The sequence below is a fragment of the Rhamphochromis longiceps genome, linkage group LG16 (assembly GCF_057381845.1).
Source record: "Rhamphochromis longiceps isolate RC_006_pf linkage group LG16, R_longiceps_female_GT1.1, whole genome shotgun sequence".
NCBI classification, from domain to species: domain Eukaryota; kingdom Metazoa; phylum Chordata; class Actinopteri; order Cichliformes; family Cichlidae; genus Rhamphochromis; species Rhamphochromis longiceps.
Genome location: NC_140572.1, coordinates 29,359,554 through 29,379,470, shown reverse-complemented (window position 1 = coordinate 29,379,470; position 19,917 = coordinate 29,359,554). Strand labels below are relative to the sequence as shown.

At 37.2% G+C, this 19,917-nt stretch overlaps 4 protein-coding genes across 4 annotated transcripts in view; all 4 read right to left on the bottom strand.

Moving 5' to 3' along the window:
• Positions 1-19,917, bottom strand: part of LOC146651371 (olfactory receptor 6F1-like) — a 64,291-nt gene that overhangs the window by 35,945 nt on the left and 8,429 nt on the right. The window lies entirely within an intron of this gene.
• On the bottom strand, positions 2,812-4,335 carry LOC146651375 (olfactory receptor 10Z1-like). Its single transcript, XM_085384581.1, has one exon. The coding sequence runs from the start codon at positions 3,871-3,873 to the stop codon at positions 2,929-2,931; it is 945 nt and encodes a 314-aa protein (XP_085240707.1). The 5' UTR covers positions 3,874-4,335; the 3' UTR covers positions 2,812-2,928.
• Positions 8,535-10,058, bottom strand: LOC146651374 (olfactory receptor 10Z1-like). The gene has a single exon (XM_085384556.1). It carries the CDS (start codon positions 9,594-9,596, stop codon positions 8,652-8,654), a length of 945 nt encoding a protein of 314 aa, XP_085240682.1. The 5' UTR covers positions 9,597-10,058; the 3' UTR covers positions 8,535-8,651.
• Positions 13,695-15,204, bottom strand: LOC146651373 (olfactory receptor 6F1-like). The gene has a single exon (XM_085384444.1). It carries the CDS (start codon positions 15,202-15,204, stop codon positions 14,260-14,262), a length of 945 nt encoding a protein of 314 aa, XP_085240570.1. The 3' UTR covers positions 13,695-14,259.

The following is a 19,917-nucleotide window of genomic DNA, read 5'->3' as shown; positions in this document are numbered from 1 at the left end:
ACATAAGCTCAGCGATGCTCTGCGCGATCAACCTCTCACATGTTTATGCTTGCTGCGGGAGATTTCACTTGTCATGTTTGCATAGTAAGCTAACAATTAATAAGACGATGTCATAGGAATTGGTGCACAAATTATCATCACTCACAGATCAGTGCTGTTGCTCTCGCGATTGCAAAGTGAAAGCAAAAAAACAAGCGCAAATTCAAACGCGATTTCAATATGTCACATATTGACAGTGGCTCACCGATGCCAATGACATAATTACCCAGCTACATTTCCGAAAGAATGCAAAAGCATTGACATATATTTTTCCTTCCTACGATAGCCCGACGGGCAGGGCAGAGATAGATTTTGGTACCCCGACTGAAAAAATCGCTAGCTCCGGGACGTCGGGCTAGCGATATTGCGAGCCCTGTATCTGATTGAGGAATCACTCATCTTTGGAAAAGAGAGTTTATTACAGAGAAATGTCTCTTTCCAAAATAAAAGCTATACTATACGCTTCTTCTGGGCTATATTCTCAGCAGCATAAGGAGAATCCTGTGCTAACAGCTGTCTAAATGACTCGGCTAAAGTTAGTAGCATGCTTGCTTGTTTCTTTTCTGCTTCCACTTGTCTTTGCACTAGGATGATGTCGGCGTAAATGTGCAGTCATATTCGTTGTGTTCCCACTAGTGCTTTCAGGTTAATCTCGTTGAAATGACCTTAACGCCACAACACGGCAAATCTCCGTTAACGAGCTACCGCCGATCGCCCCGTGCATGGGGCTAGACGGCCAACACGTTAACGAGCTAACTGCGCTAACACACTAGTTCCCACCCATGTAATTGAGCATTGCATGGCACATCCAACATACTGTTTTACTTTAGTCCATGACTCGCTTACCTTCAGGGTCATACGTCACATGAAAAATAATTCCAAACGCCAGATCTGAATGAGGGTGGGGGAGGTCCATGTTGTAAGGAGAGCTTAACTTCTGTCTCGCTAGCTTGCCCTGCGCTCTTCCTTCTGACGACGCTGTCTGTGTTGAGCGCTCAGTGAATCTGCGTTCGACTACTCTGCCTAGGCTGCACTGTTGACCCTAGGCGGAGTAGTCGAACGCATATTCACTGAGCGCTCAACACAGACAGCATCGTCAGAAGGAAAGTTGATAAAATAAATTAAAAATTTTGTATTGTTCGATACATATGCGTACCGAACCGAAACCACTGTATCGAACGGTTCAATATCGATACGAATATCGTTGCACCCCTACTATTTACTGTAAATGACAATAAATTGACCAATTTACATCTTAATGGAACGTGTTAGAGATATGGCATTATGACACCTTAAGTTCAAACGATAAGATGACCTGGATTAAACCTAAAACCAGAAGTGGAAATGCATTTTAGTTTACATCTGAAAAAATGTAAAAAACAAAAAACAATAATAATAAATTTTTAAAAGGTAAAATATGTGTTAGTTGTCTTTAGATCTTTGATAGTCTAAAGGTCAAATTTAAGTAAACAATAATGCTTTTTCCTGAGACTTGGTTGCCTTGGTGCATTTATAGTTAATGTTATGAGGCCTTCATTTGCTGTCATGTACAAGAGAATAATGTACATTTTTGAAATTTTATTTTGCTCTATTTTTATTTGGTGAACAAGAAACTCTTAATTTTGAAGTTCTTTTATCCAAATCCAAATTCTAAAAAGCCAATGACACAGATAAACAATAAGTGTTACATTTGCACTGATGTTTTTTCTAAAGGTGTCAACATCAGGACGAGCAAGTTTAATTATTAACCAGTTTAGATACAAGACTCTCTGAATGTTTATATCACACAACTTGAGTCTTGATGTTAGCAGGACATTGATGGAGAAAAAGCAGAAAGGTGTTAGCCTGGAGAAACACACCAGCTGAGAGAGCCTCCTTCCTAGTTAAGGTGAGGAAGGAGTAGAAGAGAAGGGAGTTACTGTTGAAATACTATTATTGCATTGTTTTTTGTTTTTGTTTTTTTTATGCTATGGGATTGAAAAACTTCAAAAAACAACAGCACAATTTTATGTTTGATATGCTAAACAAAACTTTAATTTTTAAAGTAGTAAATACTACAGTATGTCAAGCAATGGGGATATTTGATCAGATTTAAAAAATTCAGAATTATGGTGTCATTAATTAATGTACAGAGAGAAATTTACATATAAATTTAAAAACAAAAAAAATGCCAAATAAAAGTAGGTAACAGTTCAATTACTATTACTATTTTTCCAAAATAATAATAATAAAAAACCCTATATAAATACATAAATACTACTGAAAAAATACAACCTAATAACACTGATCCTTATATTTATACATGTAACGTGTTTATTGAAAAAAAGAAACATTAAGCATTGTTAACTGACCTTTGTGATAAACTGAGATGTAACACACAGGGATGCCTGCACTAACCAGCCCTTTACAACAGAATATTTCATACAATATTTTGTTTACTTTAAACCTAAAACACTTTGAAATAAACCTGTTTAATCAACTTGCACATATATCAGCTAATATACCTTGAACATCAAGACACAGCAAGGCAAAGAAATGAAATGTCAATTTGTGATGATTTCTGAATGGTATATAGATGAATTTTACAACAGTACTTAAAAACTCATGCAGAATCCTTTTTAAAATGAAATTCTTAGTCAAAAACATGAAAAAAATGTTGTTTTCATTTAACATTCGTGCTGGATTGAGCAAATATGTCATATATGACAAATATAACAAAGAATATTAGTAAAATTAGTCTAGTCCAGTTATATGTTTGCCTTAGACAAGGCAAACATGACTAAATGTTTCTGAATCAAGTGCCTTCAGAAAGACTTGTATTTATATTGCTGCATCTGTTTTGAATATTTTTGAATTATTTTAAAAAAGGAAATCTAACCTTAATGGAAATCATTTCCCTTTCAAATAAATTAAACTCAAGATTCTGTTTCGTATTTTGGTGAGTTTAAATCCATACATGAGAGGATTCATAACTGGAGGGATGATGAGAAATTCAAGAGCGATGAAGTTTTTGAGGCTTTGGGATAAATCTCTGGAGCCAAAGCGCAAGTACATCGCATCAAAAGCCAGTACAGTGGCATTTATGATCACAGAAGTCAGATGGGGCACACAGGTCTGCGTAAACTTTACTCTGTCCTCTCTGGACCTCACACATGTTTTAATAATATATATGTAAGTCCAAATTATGAAAAGCCAATGAAAATGATAAATGACAATTATCACATATGCACTGATGTTATTTGAAAAAGTGTCAGCTTCAGGACAAGCAAGTTGAACAATTAACCAGTTTAGACACAAGGCTCTCTGAATCTTTATACCACATAACTTGAGTCTTGCTGTAAGCAGGACATGGATGGCAAAAACACAGAAAGGTGTCAGCCAGGAGAAACACACCAGCTGTGAAAGCCTCCTCTTAGTCATGAAAGAGTAGTAGTGCAGAGGTCGACATATAGCCATATACCTGTCAAAGGCCATGACAGTTAAAATAGACAAATCACAGCAAGCAAATGAATACATGACAAAACCTTGTAAAAGGCACCCTTCATAGGAGATTCTGTGAGAAGACGACAGTAAATCTGAAAGGAATTTTGGGTAGAAACCTGTGGTTCCATAAAGTGCATTAATGCAGAAGCTGCTCAGTAAAATGTACATAGGTTCATGGAGGCTTTCATCCAAGACAATGAGCAGCACAAGAGAAATATTGAAGAACAAAATCACACAGTAATACAGTAAAGTAACTGAGAAGAGGGGTACTGTGAAATTCATCGTCTCATTAAATCCTGACAGAATGAAACTTCTTTCATTAGACTGATTATCCATGATCAGAGGGCACATCTACCTTTTTAAAATAACAACATAACAGAGCACTGAGCTGCTGCGTCTGTACCTGACTAATGTCTGCTGTCCCTCTTCACCTCCCATTAATTATAGAATAAAATAAAATACTATATACAGTACAATAAATAGAATAAAATATACAATAGGATAGAAATAGAATGCAAATGCTTTATACAACTGAGTAAAAATACAACTTTGTCAGAAAAAGAGTATTGCACTCAGTGTGTGTGGATGTGTGTGTTTGATCAGTTAAAGTCTTTGTTGTGGAGTCTGACAGCAGTGAGGAGGAAAGACCTGCGAAATCTCTCCGTCCCACACCGTGTGTGCCGCAGCCTGCCACTGAAGGAGCTGCTCAGTGCTGTCACAGTCTCCTGCATGGGGTGGGAGATGTTGTCCAGCAGGGATGAGTGTATGTTTCTGTTCTGTGTCCTGTTTGTTTCTATATGTGTCTTTCTGGCTGCTGTTACAAGCAAATTTCCCCTTGTGGGACAATTAAAGGATTATTCTATTCTATTCTATTCTAATGCTGTTTCTATCAAACTATTTTTCTCCTACAGTTACACAGAGGCCTGACAACAATATTATACATTCACATTATAATGCAGCCACCTAATGTTATCACATCATATCACAACTTCCAGACACTCTAAACCAAGGCACAATGCACATTTCAAATTCCTTTAAATTTAAATATGTTTATATTAGAGATGGCACGATACCACTTTTTTATGTCCGATACCGATACCGATATCATGAATTTGGATATCTGCCGATACCGATATGAATCCGATATAGTGTTTTTTAATCAACAAAACTGTTTTTTTTTTAAATATCTTGCTGCATTTTGTATAAGTTCATACTCAAGTTTAAAACAACAACTACACTAAAGCTATTCTGTTATACCTGTATGCAAAAAAAAAAAAAATCATAGTTCAGCAATACTGATCAATCTAATAAACTTAAACCTACACCATCCTCCCTATTCTGGTATTTTAAAGAGTACTTAGCGTAAATATTAAGCAACCTAACTAATAGGGTTCCAACTCCCAGCAACAACAAAAATAAATAAATAAAAAATAGGGAACCACCCCTCACGCTCCACCTCATGATGCTTAATCAACGTAATCAACCTTAATTTGATGCAGTGTGAAAAAAAAAGCACAGAAATCAATTATTTTTCAAGAAATATTAAATAGATTCAACATCTTTCTTCAACAAAATTGCAGACTGCACAGATGGTACCTTCCCAAAGGAAAAAGTACTATAGCTTACTAGGGTATATATATTAGACTTAATAGTCACTATATACAGTAATTGACTTCTATTCATTTTACATCAAATTAAAACTTTGGGTGTAAGATTCGGATAATTATTTATTAAAAGCTAGACATTTTAAATGAGAATAAGAAAGAAAAGTATGTCTTTGTGCCCCCTTTTCCCTGTTCATGCCCTATCGGCCCCCCTGGCTAAACTTTGCTAGATCCACCCCTGCACAGTTACCAGCCGTCAGCTACGTAGAAAAAGATCCTCGAGTAGAAAGTAATAATAAATAAATTCTAACAACAGCTTATCAAGCTTAAACGTGCTGCTGTTGTTCAGCCGCTGGTTTCCTCTTTCTGGTGCAAAGTGGGCCAAAAACAAACCAGAGAGACGGACTCGCGACAGAAAAGCCGATCAGCTGATCATTAAGCAGTTTCATGATTGAAGTAGCAGCCAGAAGAGGCAGTCGCTCCATATATCATTTGGTAAGCTTAACGCAGGAATGCTTTACAAACATTCAGAGATGGACTTACACACTTGCTTTACTTCTCTCGGGGATAACTTTGTCGGAGATGAAATGCCGGGTTGCTAGCGAAGCTCCACATGCTATCCAGACCACCGACAGGTCCCGCATGCCACAGCCGCTCTATCACGTGATGCATACTGCTCCGACGTGCTAACGTTCTGAGGTGAGTTACGGCGTGTTGCAAGTTTTGTGAGGTGCTTTCGTGATATTTAATGGTTCGGATTACATTTTTTATTTTTCTCCGATATCCGATCCAGTAATTTAGGTCAGTATCGGACCGATACCGATACGTAATATCGGATCGGTCCATCTCTAGTTTATATTGTCTCCTGTAAAATAGTCAGATGTCTATTCATATTAATGTACAGAATTCACCTGCTTGCTGCTACTACTGCACATTCACCCAGTGTATATACTATATGTATATATATATATATATATATATATATATATAATGTTCTTCCTCTACACCCCCCCCCCCCCCCCAATTTTTGCACATGTCGAGGAGCGTGTCAGGCTACATTTCACTGTGTGTTATACTTGTATAACTATGCATGTGACAAATAAAGAACCTTGAACCTTGAACTCCACACTGTGTATCGAAGCCCTCAGTTCCCAGTCTTGTCATTCCGTCCATTCCTCATGTGTGTTTTCAGTTCAGTCCATCCAGTCAGCCAGCCAACCATTAATTTATTAATTCACTCACTCACTCCCTCACTCATTCATTCATTTATTCAATTGGTATAGTCAGTCCGTCTTCTCATGTTCTGTTCATCCTGGCTTCACAACAAACATCATCCACATCCTTCACCAGCCTGCGAGTCCTGTGTTTGAGTCCTCTCTTCCTTCCACACATTACATTGTGTCACATATATAGAGACTTTTTATACATAGGGCCCAGAATTCTGTGCTAACATCCCTGAACCTTGTACAATGTGTGGTGCCAACTCATAAACAAAAACACACTTGCTGTGTATATAGTACTGTCAGGCCTTTATTTTTTAACAGCAGCTCTGTGGAAAGAAGGTAGTTTTAAAGCAGCATGAATCTATAACCTACTAAGCAATCACTTCTTTCTTCCCCTGTCTTTGAATTAATTTGCAAACTGTGAAACTGATATTCTGTTAAATATAAACATCATCATGTCAGTTATATTTTCTGAATTAGCCTTGTGATATAAGTGTACAATGAGCGAGACTACAGAGGCACCCGAAAAACTGGCTAAACTTTGAGCCACAGTAAACACGTCACTCATGAGACTCAAACATTTTATGCTTGAAAAAAGGATATAAATATGAGTCTGTTATTTGAGAAACAAAAACCTATTTACTGTAAATGACAATAAATTGAACAATTTACATCTCAATGGAACGTGTTAGAGATATGGCATTATGACACCTTAAGTTCAAACGATAAGATGACCTGGATTAAACCTAAAACCAGAAGTGGAAATGCATTTTAGTTTACATCTGAAAAAATGTAAAAACAAGAAACAATAATAATAAATTTTTAAAAGGTAAAATATGTGTTAGTTGTCTTTAGATCTTTGATAGTCTAAAGGTCAAATTTAAGTAAACAATAATGCTTTTTACTGAGACTTGGTTGTCTTGGTGCATTTATAGTTAATGTTATGAGGCCTTCATTTGCTGTCATGTACAAGAGAATAATGTACATTTTTGAAATTTTATTTTGCTCTTTTTTTATTTGGTGAACAAGAAACTCTTAATTTTTAAGTTCTTTTATCCAAATCCAAATTCTAAAAAGCCAATGACACAGATAAACAATAAGTGTTACATTTGCACTGATGTTTTTTCTAAAGGTGTCAACATCAGGACGAGCAAGTTTAATTATTAACCAGTTTAGATACAAGACTCTCTGAATGTTTATATCACACAACTTGATGTTAGCAGGACATTGATGGAGAAAAAGCAGAAAGGTGTTAGCCTGGAGAAACACACCAGCTGAGAGAGCCTCCTTCCTAGTTAAGGCGAGGAAGGAGTAGAAGAGAAGGGAGTTACTGTTGAAATACTATTATTGCATTGTTTTTTGTTTTTGTTTTTTTTATGCTATGGGATTGAAAAACTTCAAAAAACAACAGCACAATTTTATGTTTGATATGCTAAACAAAACTTTAATTTTTAAAGTAGTAAATACTACAGTATGTCAAGCAATGGGGATATATGATCAGATTTAAAAAATTCAGAATTATGGTGTCATTAATTAATGTACAGAGAGAAATTTACATATAAATTTAAAAACAAAAAAAAAAGCCAAATAAAAGTAGGTAACAGTTCAATTACTATTACTATTTTTCCAAAATAATAATAATAAAAAACCCTATATAAATACATAAATACTACTGAAAAAATACAACCTAATAACACTGATCCTTATATTTATACATGTAACGTGTTTATTGAAAAAAAGAAACATTAAGCATTGTTAACTGACCTTTGTGATAAACTGAGATGTAACACACAGGGATGCCTGCACTAACCAGCCCTTTACAACAGAATATTTCATACAATATTTTGTTTACTTTAAACCTAAAACACTTTGAAATAAACCTGTTTAATCAACTTGCACATATATCAGCTAATATACCTTGAACATCAAGACACAGCAAGGCAAAGAAATGAAAAGTCAATTTGTGATGATTTCTGAATGGTATATAGATGAATTTTACAACAGTACTTAAAAACTCATGCAGAATCCTTTTTAAAATGAAATTCTTAGTCAAAAACATGAAAAAAATGTTGTTTTCATTTAACATTCGTGCTGGATTGAGCAAATATGTCATATATGACAAATATAACAAAGAATATTAGTAAAATTAGTCTAGTCCAGTTATATGTTTGCCTTAGACAAGGCAAACATGACTAAATGTTTCTGAATCAAGTGCCTTCAGAAAGACTTGTATTTATATTGCTGCATCTGTTTTGAATATTTTTGAATTATTTTAAAAAAGGAAATCTAACCTTAATGGAAATCATTTCCCTTTCAAATAAATTAAACTCAAGATTCTGTTTCGTATTTTGGTGAGTTTAAATCCATACATGAGAGGATTCATAACTGGAGGGATGATGAGAAATTCAAGAGCGATGAAGTTTTTGAGGCTTTGGGATAAATCTCTGGAGCCAAAGCGCAAGTACATCGCATCAAAAGCCAGTACAGTGGCATTTATGATCACAGAAGTCAGATGGGGCACACAGGTCTGCGTAAACTTTACTCTGTCCTCTCTGGACCTCACACATGTTTTAATAATATATATGTAAGTCCAAATTATGAAAAGCCAATGAAAATGATAAATGACAATTATCACATATGCACTGATGTTATTTGAAAAAGTGTCAGCTTCAGGACAAGCAAGTTGAACAATTAACCAGTTTAGACATAAGGCTCTCTGAATGTTTATACCACATAACTTGAGTCTTGCTGTAAGCAGGACATGGATGGCAAAAACACAGAAAGGTGTCAGCCAGGAGAAACACACCAGCTGTGAAAGCCTCCTCTTAGTCATGAAAGAGTAGTAGTGCAGAGGTCGACATATAGCCATATACCTGTCAAAGGCCATGACAGTTAAAATAGACAAATCACAGCAAGCAAATGAATACATGACAAAACCTTGTAAAAGGCACCCTTCATAGGAGATTCTGTGAGAAGACGACAGTAAATCTGAAAGGAATTTTGGGTAGAAACCTGTGGTTCCATAAAGTGCATTAATGCAGAAGCTGCTCAGTAAAATGTACATAGGTTCATGGAGGCTTTCATCCAAGACAATGAGCAGCACAAGAGAAATATTGAAGAACAAAATCACACAGTAATACAGTAAAGTAACTGAGAAGAGGGGTACTGTGAAATTCATCGTCTCATTAAATCCTGACAGAATGAAACTTCTTTCATTAGACTGATTATCCATGATCAGAGGGCACATCTACCTTTTTAAAATAACAACATAACAGAGCACTGAGCTGCTGCGTCTGTACCTGACTAATGTCTGCTGTCCCTCTTCACCTCCCATTAATTATAGAATAAAATAAAATACTATATACAGTACAATAAATAGAATAAAATATACAATAGGATAGAAATAGAATGCAAATGCTTTATACAACTGAGTAAAAATACAACTTTGTCAGAAAAAGAGTATTGCACTCAGTGTGTGTGGATGTGTGTGTTTGATCAGTTAAAGTCTTTGTTGTGGAGTCTGACAGCAGTGAGGAGGAAAGACCTGCGAAATCTCTCCGTCCCACACCGTGTGTGCCGCAGCCTGCCACTGAAGGAGCTGCTCAGTGCTGTCACAGTCTCCTGCATGGGGTGGGAGATGTTGTCCAGCAGGGATGAGTGTATGTTTCTGTTCTGTGTCCTGTTTGTTTCTATATGTGTCTTTCTGGCTGCTGTTACAAGCAAATTTCCCCTTGTGGGACAATTAAAGGATTATTCTATTCTATTCTATTCTAATGCTGTTTCTATCAAACTATTTTTCTCCTACAGTTACACAGAGGCCTGACAACAATATTATACATTCACATTATAATGCAGCCACCTAATGTTATCACATCATATCACAACTTCCAGACACTCTAAACCAAGGCACAATGCACATTTCAAATTCCTTTAAATTTAAATATGTTTATATTAGAGATGGCACGATACCACTTTTTTATGTCCGATACCGATACCGATATCATGAATTTGGATATCTGCCGATACCGATATGAATCCGATATAGTGTTTTTTAATCAACAAAACTGTTTTTTTTTTAAATATCTTGCTGCATTTTGTATAAGTTCATACTCAAGTTTAAAACAACAACTACACTAAAGCTATTCTGTTATACCTGTATGCAAAAAAAAAAAAAATCATAGTTCAGCAATACTGATCAATCTAATAAACTTAAACCTACACCATCCTCCCTATTCTGGTATTTTAAAGAGTACTTAGCGTAAATATTAAGCAACCTAACTAATAGGGTTCCAACTCCCAGCAACAACAAAAATAAATAAATAAAAAATAGGGAACCACCCCTCACGCTCCACCTCATGATGCTTAATCAACGTAATCAACCTTAATTTGATGCAGTGTGAAAAAAAAAGCACAGAAATCAATTATTTTTCAAGAAATATTAAATAGATTCAACATCTTTCTTCAACAAAATTGCAGACTGCACAGATGGTACCTTCCCAAAGGAAAAAGTACTATAGCTTACTAGGGTATATATATTAGACTTAATAGTCACTATATACAGTAATTGACTTCTATTCATTTTACATCAAATTAAAACTTTGGGTGTAAGATTCGGATAATTATTTATTAAAAGCTAGACATTTTAAATGAGAATAAGAAAGAAAAGTATGTCTTTGTGCCCCCTTTTCCCTGTTCATGCCCTATCGGCCCCCCTGGCTAAACTTTGCTAGATCCACCCCTGCACAGTTACCAGCCGTCAGCTACGTAGAAAAAGATCCTCGAGTAGAAAGTAATAATAAATAAATTCTAACAACAGCTTATCAAGCTTAAACGTGCTGCTGTTGTTCAGCCGCTGGTTTCCTCTTTCTGGTGCAAAGTGGGCCAAAAACAAACCAGAGAGACGGACTCGCGACAGAAAAGCCGATCAGCTGATCATTAAGCAGTTTCATGATTGAAGTAGCAGCCAGAAGAGGCAGTCGCTCCATATATCATTTGGTAAGCTTAACGCAGGAATGCTTTACAAACATTCAGAGATGGACTTACACACTTGCTTTACTTCTCTCGGGGATAACTTTGTCGGAGATGAAATGCCGGGTTGCTAGCGAAGCTCCACATGCTATCCAGACCACCGACAGGTCCCGCATGCCACAGCCGCTCTATCACGTGATGCATACTGCTCCGACGTGCTAACGTTCTGAGGTGAGTTACGGCGTGTTGCAAGTTTTGTGAGGTGCTTTCGTGATATTTAATGGTTCGGATTACATTTTTTATTTTTCTCCGATATCCGATCCAGTAATTTAGGTCAGTATCGGACCGATACCGATACGTAATATCGGATCGGTCCATCTCTAGTTTATATTGTCTCCTGTAAAATAGTCAGATGTCTATTCATATTAATGTACAGAATTCACCTGCTTGCTGCTACTACTGCACATTCACCCAGTGTATATACTATATGTATATATATATATATATATATATATATATATATATATATATAATGTTCTTCCTCTACACCCCCCCCCCCCCCCCCCCCCCAATTTTTGCACATGTCGAGGAGCGTGTCAGGCTACATTTCACTGTGTGTTATACTTGTATAACTATGCATGTGACAAATAAAGAACCTTGAACCTTGAACCTTGAACTCCACACTGTGTATCGAAGCCCTCAGTTCCCAGTCTTGTCATTCCGTCCATTCCTCATGTGTGTTTTCAGTTCAGTCCATCCAGTCAGCCAGCCAACCATTAATTTATTAATTCACTCACTCACTCCCTCACTCATTCATTCATTTATTCAATTGGTATAGTCAGTCCGTCTTCTCATGTTCTGTTCATCCTGGCTTCACAACAAACATCATCCACATCCTTCACCAGCCTGCGAGTCCTGAGTTTGAGTCCTCTCTTCCTTCCACACATCACATTGTGTCACATATATAGAGACTGTTTATACATAGGGCCCAGAATTCTGTGCTAACATGAACCTTGTACAATGTGTGGTGCCAACTCATAAACAAAAACACACTTGCTGTGTATATAGTACTGTCAGGCCTTTATTTTTTAACAGCAGCTCTGTGGAAAGAAGGTAGTTTTAAAGCAGCATGAATCTATAACCTACTAAGCAATCACTTCTTTCTTCCCCTGTCTTTGAATTAATTTGCAAACTGTGAAACTGATATTCTCTTAAATATAGACATCATCATGTCAGTTATATTTTCTGAATTAGCCTTGTGATATAAGTGTACAATGAGCGAGACTACAGAGGCACCCGAAAAACTGGCTAAACTTTGAGCCACAGTAAACACGTCACTCTTGAGACTCAAACATTTTATGCTTGAAAAAAGGATATAAATATGAGTCTGTTACTTGAGAAACAAAAACCTATTTACTGTAAATGACAATAAATTGAACAATTTACATCTCAATGGAACGTGTTAGAGATATGGCATTATGACACCTTAAGTTCAAACGATAAGATGACCTGGATTAAACCTAAAACCAGAAGTGGAAATGCATTTTAGTTTACATCTGAAAAAATGTAAAAAACAAGAAACAATAATAATAAATTTTTAAAAGGTAAAATATGTGTTAGTTGTCTTTAGATCTTTGATAGTCTAAAGGTCAAATTTAAGTAAACAATAATGTTTTTACTGAGACTTGGTTGCCTTAGTGCATTTATAGTTAATGTTATGAGGCCTTCATTTGCTGTCATGTACAAGAGAATAATGTACATTTTTGAAATTTTATTTTGCTCTTTTTTTATTTGGTGAACAAGAAACTCTTAATTTTGAAGTTATTTTATCCAAATCCAAATTCTAAAAAGCCAATGACACAGATAAACAATAAGTGTTACATTTGCACTGATGTTTTTTCTAAAGGTGTCAACATCAGGACAAGCAAGTTTAATTATTAACCAGTTTAGATACAAGACTCTCTGAATGTTTATATCACACAACTTGAGTCTTGATGTTAGCAGGACATTGATGGAGAAAAGGCAGAAAGGTGTTAGCCTGGAGAAACACACCAGCTGAGAGAGCCTCCTTCCTAGTTAAGGCGAGGAAGGAGTAGAAGAGAAGGGAGTTACTGTTGAAATACTATTATTGCATTGTTTTTTGTTTTTGTTTTTTTTATGCTATGGGATTGAAAAACTTCAAAAAACAACAGCACAATTTTATGCTTGATATGCTAAACAAAACTTTAATTTTTAAAGTAGTAAATACTACAGTATGTCAAGCAATGGGGATATTTGATCAGATTTTAAAAATTCAGAATTATGGTGTCATTAATGTACAGAGAGAAATTTACATATAAATTTAAAAACAAAAAAAAAAAGCCAAATAAAAGTAGGTAACAGTTCAATTACTATTACTATTTTTCCAAAATAATAATAATAAAAAACCCTATATAAATACATAAATACTACTGAAAAAATACAACCTAATAACACTGATCCTTATATTTATACATGTAACGTGTTTATTGAAAAAAAGAAACATTAAGCATTGTTAACTGACCTTTGTGATAAACTGAGATGTAACACACAGGGATGCCTGCACTAACCAGCCCTTTACAACAGAATATTTCATACAATATTTTGTTTACTTTAAACCTAAAACACTTTGAAATAAACCTGTTTAATCAACTTGCACATATATCAGCTAATATACCTTGAACATCAAGACACAGCAAGGCAAAGAAATGAAATATCAATTTGTGATGATTTCTGAATGGTATATAGATGAATTTTACAACAGTACTTAAAAACTCATGCAGAATCCTTTTTCCTTAGACAAGGCAAACATGACTAAATGTTTCTGAATCAAGTGCCTTCAGAAAGACTTGTATTTATATTGCTGCATCTGTTTTGAATATTTTTGAATTATTTTAAATAAGGAAATCTAACCTTAATGGAAATCATTTCCCTTTCAAATAAATTAAACTCAAGATTCTGTTTCGTATTTTGGTGAGTTTAAATCCATACATGAGAGGATTCATAACTGGAGGGATGATGAGAAATTCAAGAGCGATGAAGTTTTTGAGGCTTTGGGATAAATCTCTGGAGCCAAAGCGCAAGTACATCGTATCAAAAGCCATTACAGTGCCATTTATGATCACAGAAGTCAGATGGGGCACACAGGTCTGCGTAAACTTTACTCTGTCCTCTCTGGACCTCACACATGTTTTAATAAGATATATGTAAGTCCAAATTATGAAAAGCCAATGAGACTGATAAATGACAACCATCACATATGCACTGATGTTATTTGAAAAAGTGTCAGCTTCAGGACAAGCAAGTTTAACAATTAACCAGTTTAGACATAAGACTCTCTGAATCTTTATACCACATAACTTGAGTCTTGCTGTAAGCAGGACGTGGATGGCAAAAATGCAGAAAGGTGTCAGCCAGGAGAAACACACCAGCTGTGAAAGCCTCCTCTTAGTCATGAAAGAGTGGTAGTGCAGAGGTCGACATATAGCCAGATACCTGTCAAAGGCCATGACAGTTAAAATAGACAAATCACAGCAGACAAATGAATACATGACAAAACCTTGTAAAAGGCACCCTTCATAGGAGATTCTGTGAGAAGATGACAGTAAATCTGAAAGGAATTTTGGGTAGAAACCTGTGGTCCCATAAAGTGTATTAATGCAAAGGCTACTCACGAAAATGTACATAGGTTCATGGAGGCTTTCATCGAAGACAATGAGCAGCACAAGAGAAATATTGAAGAACAAAATCACACAGTAATACAGTAAAGTAACTGAGAAGAGGGGTACTGTGAAATTCATCGTTTCATTAAATCCTGACAGAATGAAACTTCTTTCATTAGACTGATTATCCATGATCAGAGGGCACATCTACCTTTTTAAAATAACAACATAACAGAGCACTGAGCTGCTGCGTCTGTACCTGACTAATGTCTGCTGTCCCTCTTCACCTCCCATTAATTATAGAATAAAATAAAATACTATATACAGTACAATAAATAGAATAAAATATACATTAGGATAGAAATAGAATGCAAATGCTTTATACAACTGAGTAAAAATACAACTTTGTCAGAAAAAGAGTATTGCACTCAGTGTGTGTGGATGTGTGTGTTTGATCAGTTAAAGTCTTTGTTGTGGAGTCTGACAGCAGTGAGGAGGAAAGACCTGCGAAAGCTCTCCGTCCCACACCGTGTGTGCCGCAGCCTGCCACTGAAGGAGCTGCTCAGTGCTGTCACAGTCTCCTGCATGGGGTGGGAGATGTTGTCCAGCAGGGATAAGTGTATGTTTGTGTTCTGTGTCCTGTTTGTTTCTATATGTGTCTTTCTGGCTGCTGTTACAAGCAAATTTCCCCTTGTGGGACAATTAAAGGATTATTCTATTCTATTCTAATCAAGTTCAAGTTCAAGTTCAAGTTCAACTTTATTGTCACTTCAACCATATACAGTTTAAAAATACACAGTGAGGCGAAACAACGTTCCTCCAGAAACCAAGGTGCTACAAGACAAGTTAGTGCAAAAAAAATAATAATATATAATATATCTAGTAATAATATTGTGCAAAAGAGCATTTACAGGTTGGTGTGTGCGATTGTAGCTGAGACATAATGTACGAATTGTGAACATTCTCAAAACTGTATTGTACATAGGTTATACTTTTTTATTGTGTGAACTTTATTTTTGTGGAACTAAGGTTCCGTGTGTTATTGTTGAAGTGGGACATTAATCAGTGTAACGCCACCTGCGGCCACATTGCGGGTGTGGGGTTTCCTAGCCAGAGCTGTACGGACTCCACACTGGTGAGGCACGCTTTCTGTAGCTCTTCTCCCTGTACTAAATTATCCATATAAATTCGGTGTATTTGTCTTTGTTAAGTATTGGCTCCTAGGGTTAAAAGCTCTCAAAGTGTTTTCAATCGCTTTGAGTGAGAAAAATGATATTTGGAACTGCGCTTTATCTGTTGTATCATCCGTTTGTGTGGAACTGACTTGTGTTAAACAGGGTGAGGAGAAGCCTGCTGCCGCTGTGTGACACTGATTTTGCTGCTGCACTCTGTTTTATAGGTATGTGTAAATGTGTAGTTTTTGTTTTATGTGTATAATGAGCTCATGTCCCGAGGCTGTGCTCTGAGCAGTATCTTCAGCCATGTTGGGAAGAGTTAAAAAGTTGTTTGAATATGTATTATGCAATTGACCTATTTTAATGGGAATTTGAATGTTATACGTTATTGTTAGTGATTCCATAATTGTCTCTGTTTTACCCCACTGTAATATTTGATTTTGAAGTGGCGGTTGTGAAAATTATTATTTTGATAAGTTGTATTTTCTTTTATATGATGCAAGCAGAGCTGTACGGACTCCACACTGGGTGAGGAGAAGCCTGCTGCCGCTGTGTGACACTGATTTTGCTGCTGCACTCTGTTTTATAGGAATAAACCCTGTTTCCAGCCAGTCCGTGTCTGTTGTCACAACGCAGTCGACCATTTCACATCTGCTACACGATGGTTTGGTGGTGTAGGTCAGTGTGTTTGCACTTTGTGTTGGTTAGTCAGTCCAGACTCAATGTTTTGAGGTATTTGAGTTAAGCTGAGTGATAATGTTAGTGTATGTGTGTGTGTGCGTGTTTATCAGTCAGTCCCTTTTTGCTGAGGAGACGGATGGCTTGTGGAAAAAAGCTGTTGCACAGTCTGGATGTGCGTGCCCGAATGCTTCGGTACCTTTTTCCAGATGGCAGGAGTGTAAAGAGTGTGTGAGAGGGGTGTGTCCGATCAGCCACAATGCTGGTGGCTTTGCGAATGCAGCGTGTGGTGTAGATGTCCTCAATAGAGGGTAGAGAGACCCCGATGATCTTCTCTGCTGTTCCCACTATCCGCTGTAGGGTCTTGCGGTCTGATATGGCACAGCTCCCAAACCAGACAGTGATGCAGCCGCTCAGGATGCTCTCAATAGTTCCTCTATAGAAGGTGGTCAGGATCGGTGGTGGAAGCCGGGCCTTTCTCAGTCTTCTCAGAAAGAAGAGACGCTGTTGGGCTTTCTTGTGCAGGGAGCTGGTGTTGAGGGACCAGCCGAGGTCCTTCTCCAGGTGTACACCCAGGAATTTGGTGCTGTCAACGATCTCCACAGAGGAGCCGTTGATGCTCAGCGGTGAGTGGTTGCCTCGTGTCCTCCTAAAGTCAACAACCATCTCTTTTGTCTTGTCAACATTCAGAGACAGGTTGTTGTCCTTACACCAGTCCGTTAGTCTCTGCACTTCCTCTCTGTACGCTGACTCGTCGTTCTTGCTAATGAGACCCACCACGGTCGTGTCATCAGCGAATTTAATGATGTGATTTGAACTGTGTGTTGCTACACAGTCATGAGTCAGGAGTGTGAACAGCAGAGGACTGAGCACACAGCCTTGTGGGGCCCCAGTGCTCAGTGTGGTGGTGCTGGAGGTGCAGTTCCCGATCCGTACTGACTGAGGCCTTCCGGTCAGAAAGTCCAGGATCCAGTTGCAGAGGGAGGTGTTCAGGCCTAACAGGCTCAGCAGTGCTGTTTCTATCAAACTATTTTTCTCCTACAGTTACACAGAGGCCTGACAACAATATTATACATTCACATTATAATGCAGCAACCTAATGTCATCACATCATATCACAACTCCACACTGTGTATTTAAGCCCTCAGTTCCCAGTCTTGTCATTCCGTCCATTCCTCATGTGTGTTTTCAGTTCAGTCCATCCAGTCAGCCAGCCAACCATTAATTTATTAATTCACTCACTCACTCCCTCACTCATTCATTCATTTATTCAATTGGTATAGTCAGTCCGTCTTCTCATGTTCTGTTCATCCTGGCTTCACAACAAACATCATCCACATCCTTCACCAGCCTGCGAGTCCTGTGTTTGAGTCCTCTCTTCCTTCCATGCATCACATTGTGTCACAGACTTTTTATACATAGGGCCCAGAATTCTGTGCTAACATGAACCTTGTACAATGTGTGGTGCCAACTCATAAACAAAAACACACATGCTGTGTATATAGTACTGTCAGGCCTTTATTTTTTAACAGCAGCTCTGTGGAAAGAAGGTAGTTTTAAAGCAGCATGAATCTATAACCTACTAAGCAATCACTTCTTTCTTCCCCTGTCTTTGAATTAATTTGCAAACTGTGAAACTGATATTCTCTTAAATATAGACATCATGTCAGTTATATTTTCTGAATTAGCCTTGTGATATAAGTGTACAATGAGCAAGACTACAGAGGCACCCGAAAAACTGGCTAAACTTTGAGCCACAGTAAACACGTCACTCATGAGACTCAAACATTTTATGCTTGAAAAAAGGATATAAATATGAGTCTGTTATTTGAGAAACATAAACCTATTTACTGTAAATGACAATAAATTTACCAATTTACATCTTAATGGAACGTGTTAGAGATATGGCATTATGACACCTCAAGTTCAAACGATAAGATGACCTGGATTAAACCTAAAACCAGAAGTGGAAATGCATTTTAGTTTACATCTGAAAAAATGTAAAAAACAAAAAACAATATTAATAAATTTTTAAAAGGTAAAATATGTGTTAGTTGTCTTTAGATCTTTGATAGTCTAAAGGTCAAATTTAAGTAAACAATAATGCTTTTTACTGAGACTTGGTTGTCTTGGTGCATTTATAGTTAATGTTATGAGGCCTTCATTTGCTGTCATGTACAAGAGAATAATGTACATTTTTGTGTTGTGAAGTAGCGGACCCTTTAACGTAGTCCAGCTCTATACCGCCATAATAATCCAAACACTCATCAGATTTACCTGTTTCGCTGCGTTTGGTTCGCTCCGCCGTGGCCTGTGAAGGGGGTATCCCTGGAGTGGACTCAGATCTGTCTCTGGGCAATTCACTTTCAAGAAAAATCACAATTACAATTACAACAGTTATCACTCCTAACACTACCATTGCTCTCCACTTTCCCCATAACCCCATTTTGGTTATTTCTGTCATCGCTTTTTATCCAATTTAATTTCACTTGTTCTTTATGGGGTTTTTTTGGGTTTTTTTTGTTTTTTTGCTTTTGTTTTTTTGCTTTTTTATTTACTTACGTTTTTTTGCTTTTTTATTTACTTTTGTTTTTTGTTGTTATTGTTGTTATTATTTTAACCCTTTATCTTCTGAGTCGGGTGATTCTCTCTTACTCTTCTTTCTTCAACTTCCGGGGTCTTCAGTCGTTGCATGGATCAGGGATTTATTCTGTCCCTGGGCTGGGATCCATGTGGGGGGTCTCAGCCGAGTTCCCCCTCTTTTCCTTTGCAGAGAGCCTTTCCGACCTCTTAGGCTCTTCCGCTACAGCACACTGGCTCCAGTGGTACCAGGTTTCGCCTTTCCCTTTCAGTCGGACCGCGTGTGAGGTCCTGGTTTCCACCTCGAATGGACCTGTCCACCTGGGCTCGTTCCACTTTCGTTTGTAGACCTTCAGTCACACTCACTTTGCCTCTGGCACCGTCTGCTCCTGTCCTTGGCCTGCAGTCACCGGTGATGTAAAACTTAAGACAAGAGCTTTCAGTGTTTTAAATTGCTTTAAATGTTCAAATGTAGGCATTTCTTGTC